The 6709-nt window shown below is 43.8% G+C and overlaps 1 protein-coding gene across 1 annotated transcript in view; it reads left to right on the top strand.

Annotated features, from left to right (window-relative positions):
- LOC144106737 (uncharacterized) overlaps positions 1–6308 on the top strand; it is a 74252-nt gene extending 67944 nt beyond the window's left edge. The window contains exons 17-18 of the mRNA XM_077639582.1: positions 113–836; positions 1608–6308. Of these exons, the coding sequence (XP_077495708.1) occupies positions 113–836; positions 1608–2111 (1228 nt within the window). The 3' untranslated portion in view covers positions 2112–6308. The remainder of the gene's footprint in view (positions 1–112; positions 837–1607) is intronic.
- Positions 6309–6709: the final 401 nt, after the last annotated feature.

Raw genomic sequence — 6709 nt, forward strand, 5'->3', positions numbered from 1 at the left:
CATTAAATAGCTGTATCTCAGATTGTGTTGAACATACATTTCTCACTATTTTTCATCTGCTCGCAAGCAAACGTAATAGAGAATAAGTGCAACTTTGTGTTTTATTTTTCAGCTGTGTGATATCTTCCCGAAACCCATTCATCTACTACATCGCGTTCCTGGGCATCTCCTGCTTCATCCTTTTCGTAAACCTGCTAGTGTTCATCATGGTGACGCGGGTCTTGTTCAAGCCGCGCATGGCTGGAGCAACCAAGCCTGCAAGCCACACGTCTGGGTCCAGCTGCGGGATAGGCAACAACCCTCCGATAACCGCTGCCCAAGTTCGCGGCGCATTCACCGTCATGACTCTGCTTGGCATCACGTGGATATTCGGCGTGTTCGCCGTGGGCGAAGCCAGGACCGTGTTCCAGTACGTCTTCTGCGTGTGCAACTCGATGCAGGGTTTCCTCATCTTCGTGGTGCGAGTCTTGCAGTACCCCGAATCCCGTTCCGCCTGGGCGCAGCTCGTCACAACGGGAACCTTCAAGAAGCACCGTGGAAGCGGACCGCCGACGGGGTCCTGGTGCGCGAACTCCAACCCCAAGCAGAATAGTCACTCCTCAATGGTACGCGTCACCTCCACCAGCACTGACAGCACGAGCACAGTGGTTTTCAACAGCAACATCTGGAGCAAGGGAGGAGGTGCTGCTACCGGGGGTCCGGCTTGTGTTGGCGACTGCCCCACTAGGCTGTCCCGCTTCTCTGGAGTCGGCAGTATGCTAAAGAACTGCAATCTGCAGAAAGACGACAAGAAGAGCAACGCTGGAGGACAAGCAAGGAAGAAAAAGTTGTCAAAGGTAGTTACGCACTCATGAATTAGGTTACGAAAACTAAACAATCGCGCGCCAATTACGAAGGCACTTTGTTTGACTCATTAACTCTTAAATTTTTTATAATTTCGTGTAGGCTAGTTCGTGTTGCATTTGGAGAGCAAAAATGCGCTAAATGAAGAGCACAATAAGGTGTTAGGACAAATATAACGTATACAAAAACAATTGATATATATCGTTTTGTGCTTTGGTGAAATGTATTCGCCTTTTTCCTAAGTCCTATCAATGCCATTGACCTTAGCAATAAACGACATGGACATACCAGGCGAGAACGTGGTCATGCGCTTAGATATCCTAGAGCATAATGATGGGCGTGCTCAGCACTGAACACGCTCTTTCCCCTTAAAAGTGTGTATGCAACTTCACCAGCATATGAAAGTTTCTCTATACAACGCTGGCTACTGATAAATACACGCGACGTAGGATCAGCGACTGCTATATATCTCAAAGCTTTGCATATTAGTGGTTATAAAAACATGAATGGTTTGGAGAACGGTGACCGTATGACATATACTTATTGGTGCGTTCTTACAGGGAATTAGATCTGATGCTGCCCAAAGAGTCTGTTTATTTTTTGAAAGAAGAGATCCGTATTATCGAAAGTAAGCATAGGGTCGTGACATTTCTTTGAGCCTTGAACTAGCGCCATTACGGTTGAATGTAAATTCATAGAACGAAGTTTAAGTATTCCTTTTCGGTGTTCACGACATATCTGACGTTAATGTTTCCTGTACACAGGTAATCGTCCAAGAAGGAGACGCTAAGGAGAACCACAAGGAGTTTTATTCCTCTGAAGACCAAGTCTCCGCTCTCGTGCCGGACCTCTACGCTGGCCAGGAGCAGCAAATCGTGAAGAGCAACAGCCTCAACGCATCTGATCCACTGAAATACATCGACGACGACTCTCGCAGTTCGGCCACTCTCAGCTTTGCCAACAGCCAGAAAGCTCACATTCTCTTCGCCTACGCGGGCGACGAGACGGTTCCCATACGAATCAACGGCATAGTCCATTCGCCGATGGAAAAGCCGAAAGTCGAATCCTTTAGCACGTTCCAGAGGCCCTCGCCAGTTCCCAGCACGCCGAAGATTCCAGAACTACCGGAAGGCTGGAACACTGCGGTGGCGAAAGGGGCCGAACCACATAACATAATCGTTTCAGACCATGAGCCAATCCGGAAAACGGCCACGGAGGAGACGTCCTTCCTGACGGCAAATGGAGCTAGCGCAATGGCTCCATCGTGATGAATGCGGTGTCACAAGACACGCTGACTGCGATCCAGCTCTTGTTTTGGAAGTCCGTTGTCTTCAAGACAGAGTGCCTTTTAGCATACACCAGTTCTTCACAGATGCTCGGCGCTATATCCAGTGTTTCGTTCCAAGCGGAGGCACGACTTAAGCTTTCTGTGTTGCGAAAAGCAGTGATTAGTTCTTGAACTCCAACTGTTCAGTGCTGGTCCAGGTCAAGCTTTGGCAGCTGTCCAGGTTGCCTGGAATGGCGTGTTCGTCCACCGCGCTTGTGAGCTTGACGAACTGCGGCCTTCCTACGAACCGTGATCTCAATGCGTTGAAGGTAAAAGACAAGAGCGCTGATGGCTTGTTTGTTGTTGTTCTGGTTCGACGCGCAACCCTCCGCGTTTATCCTCGTCCTGGCCAAAAAAAAGAGACTAAAGTGCGGTGCATCATGTTCAAAACTATGGGCAATGTTGCTGTCTGCTGAAGACTTTGCTAGTCCTTGGTAACATTCAAATGACATTTGAGTTTTCTTTTGACTTTCTCATGTGACAAATCATAAGTCATTCCTGCTACCACTTGACAAGGGTAATTTCATTTCAATTGTTTTTTGACCGTGTTTGCTAAAGGTTGGTTGGATGTGGGGTGACCCCTCGTGCTGTTGTGAGTGCTTTCATGGCAAGAATTACCTTTGTCTTTTTGAATGCATATATATAGGCATATCTCTCTTTACGCAAATGTTCTGGACTGCATCTAACTTATTGAAAAATATACACGTTCATATACATATAACCTAAGCGAATTTATTATCGGAGACGTTTACCTTACTTGTGAAGGTGTCGCTTGGTGTACTGTACTGACTTTTTTCTACGTGCCGTCGTTGTGTTTGTGTGTGTAACGGCAATAGTTCGAAAGGCCCCACTTGGCGGGATACACAAGTGCATTTATGTCAAGGTGAAATGAGGGGAGTAGTTGTGTGGGGAGTACACATAAATAGCCTGTACAGTGTTTGCCCGAATACAAATAACGCAGTATGGAGGTTCTCTAAAATTTTGTAAGCAAGCAATGGATTGATTGGTCCTACATGTTTTATTGCTTTGTACTCGATTGGTTGTGCTTACCGACCACAAGTCTGATCACAAAGTATTCGCTCTTGCTACTTCAACCTACGTGTAGGCCTCTGTTATAAATTAGTGAAAGTGTATGACATGACATGCTGACAAGAATGCAAGATTTAATTAATTTTTTGCATATGCATTTTGAACGTGCTTTTCAGTAAATTTGGAGTTTGTTGAGAAATATTTGGAGTTCTGCAGGCACCTCTTTTACGGTCTTGAGGTGGCGTTCCTTAGCGTCATTTATTTTCACGAATTTATGAATGATTAACTCGGGAAACTAGCTCAATTTTTTTTATGACAAGGCAGAAATGCCGGCTTACGGACATAAAATAATGCAAGTTATTGTTTGAAAATCTGTTTGTACCGACCTGGTAAAACGATTCAACAAGAAAGTGTCTTATATGGCGGTTGGCTACATCGCACTGCACAAATGCACATGTGACCGTTGGTTTATGCTTCGAATTGATGTCTTAGCGCAGAGATTTTTGAAGTTTAAATCTGGTTCCGCAGAAATAATTTTTTATCATCATGCAGTTGTTCTCAGAAGAGCATGACTTCATGGGAATAACCTGTTTGTTTTTTAGAATGGTGGAAGTATTTGTTTGCTTCACGGTAATCCTATGCTTTTGAAAGACTGTGCACCACCCTTGTCAGACACACTGGTTGGCTATAATGGCAGAAAGTTTGAAGAGACTTGTACTTAGGAAATATTATTCGCGCGACTTATATCAACTGCTTATCTGGCGTCTTTGTGACTGGCCTTGTGTGAAAACTGCAGTTTATGATGTTTTTTCATTAGGCAATCTTGACGTCGCTTTCTCACGGATAGAGCAAGCATTTGATCATATGTCTCCTCAGGAACTACATTGTTTTCAATTTCATTCTCTACGGAACGATAACACACCCCAGTACAGCATAGCTGCCGGCCGTATTACTTGTCTAGCATCTTTGATTTGTCTGTTTCGTGGTTGCTAAATCTATGTTGCGTCTCATTCATTTTATTTACCCTGCACCTTTTATCGCTCCCTGCTTACCTCGTACGCTCAATGCCTGAAAGCCAGCGTTCAACCTGCTTGTACGAGGCATATTAGTTCATCAGATGACCACTGCCTACAAATAGGACTTGCAAATTGTTTCCCATATTTTAAGAAATATTGCGTTAGCGGCATTATTATTGCTGGAATTGCGGCATCCCAGTGACAAAATTACATTAGGTTAAAGATTGCGGCTGAATGAAGAACACAAAAAAGTAACGCAAGTTAACCATTTCGATTGGCTGCGACTGTGGATTCGAGTGCAGAAACACCCTTACAATTCAATCCTGCAAACTGCATAGTTTAGTTCCGAGACCAGTAAATGTTATTTAGCCAGAAATCTGCGGAGACTCGTGGTGTAAAAATTGATATTTTGATGGGAACTTCGGTGGTAAACCCCACGGTGTCTCGAAATGACTAAAAAATCGTAATGAAATCTGTGGCACACTATAAGCAACTACTTTTTTCTCGAAGCATAATGTTGCCGACTGTGAGAGCAGCCTGCTGTAATTTTTTTTCTTTGCGAACAGTGCAGAACTAATTTTTAAAACATTAGAGTAGAAGGTAACATCCAACTGTAAGCACGGAAGGGTTGTAGTAACCTTCTTTACCTTGAGCGGCTTGCCTAGCGCCCTCTCTGTCGCTGTGACCACTGCCCAACATCTATGACAACAAGCACATTAATGTTCACCTAAACTGAATGTTGTGCGTGTAAAGGTGCTTTAAAACAAGCTAGGTATTTATTAATAGCAAGCTGTTCGCGAACCCAATTTATCCAGAAATTATTTCCTGGTTACCGTTTTAGAAATGATCTAGAGGTCGAGGTTAGATTTTACCGATAAATTCAAAGCTTTTTTGTCATAGAAAATGCTTTTATATGAGCATGTGCTAGGGGCTTTTCTGAAAGGCTCTTATACGTACCAGCCATAAAAAGGAATCTTTCTAGCATATGTGAAGATCTCTATTAATACGACCTCTCATGTTTCTACGCACAAAATTATCCCCAAAGGTCTACTACAGTTCTAACCCTAGGAGTTTGACGGTTAACAGGTAATTATTAAGTCACTATTCAAAGCATCAGTGTGCAGGAGTTTTACAGTTCATTACTAATCTACCTGGTGACGCTTCTATGTTCATCTTTTTTACATATCTCAAAGCATCGCAGCCCTCTCGCTCACAACATTTTAACGATATCACATTTCAAATCTGCATTGGGAAGAAGGGCAGCATTTTTTAAAGCGCCCAAACGTAAGTGTCCTCCTAGCCGCTTTTTGTTGGTTTCAGAAGACTTCGCTGATGTTTAGTCTGGTTTACTATTTAGTAGTGCGTTAGAGTGGTGCTTTTCTGCGGTCTTCACGCCAGCATTATTAACCTGCGAAGGAAAGAATGTCGGTTAGGTTACAGGCTTCTTTATGCTTACAGTTGATGATGGAGAAGCACACAATTGTAAAAATGCGCTTGAGCTCCAAGATATGTTATATTCGGAAGGTCACTTCACAATTTGATTAATGCCGCTGAGTGGGCCCGAAGATCCCCTCGAACACGTCCTGGCGTCTGGGTTTAAATCTAATTCGGCCACCTTTGCATTGTTATCAAATCCTAGTTATGAAAACTTATAGCAGATAACATTGTCCCTTGTAATACCATCAAGGGTCGTAGCGATGTTTCATAGTTATACGCAAATGATTTTCGTTCCGTAGCTGGTCTTCTGTTAAAAAATTGCGCACCACATGTTTTCGCTCTCCAACAACATTTGCGTTGTTTGATTTGTTACCTAAGTAGTGCCCCAAAGAAGGGCATTCGAGCGTTTCAGGTACGTGCGCTCATGCGTGTGTGTGCGTGTATTCTCTGTGGTCATGATTGCTGCATGTTTACAAATCAAGATGTCCCTTATCCCTCCATCTTTCTATGGCCAGCGGAGTTAATCCGTCCTTTGTGCGTGGATGTTTCCCCGTGTTCCTGAAGAGAGGGGCCGGACAGACTTTGTAAAAATGTCACCGAAGTGGGAAGAAGCGAAGAAAACAAGAAATCCGCATTAAAGATGTGTTCTTTTTACCAAACATCGCTTATGGTCTTTCTTTCTGCATGTTGCGTTCATATTTTTTCTTTGCAGCTCTGGCTCTTGCTTATACGGTTATCCACGTACCAAAGGTCGGCATCGGAACCTTCAGTTCTTTCCCAACAATTTAATAAAAGGCCACAGAAGGCTTTCACCGGGGCTTATAATTACGGTTGTGTAAAATGGCGACAGTAATCAAACTTGTTGTAAAGAAATCGCACTGTTAACTGAAGTGATTTTTAATTTCGATTTTGATGCCTGATTGTAGTGCACTGCATCCATTTGCATCTAAGCGGGCACAACCACAGAAGACGGGCACATTAGGTCGGAAATCATTGACAAGAAAGCGCTCCCAATCTAGCCGCGCTACACAGGGAAGTGCGGATAAATGTAAGCAAG

This window comes from Amblyomma americanum, chromosome 10 (genome assembly GCF_052857255.1).
Source record: "Amblyomma americanum isolate KBUSLIRL-KWMA chromosome 10, ASM5285725v1, whole genome shotgun sequence".
Classification (NCBI taxonomy): Eukaryota; Metazoa; Arthropoda; class Arachnida; order Ixodida; family Ixodidae; genus Amblyomma; species Amblyomma americanum.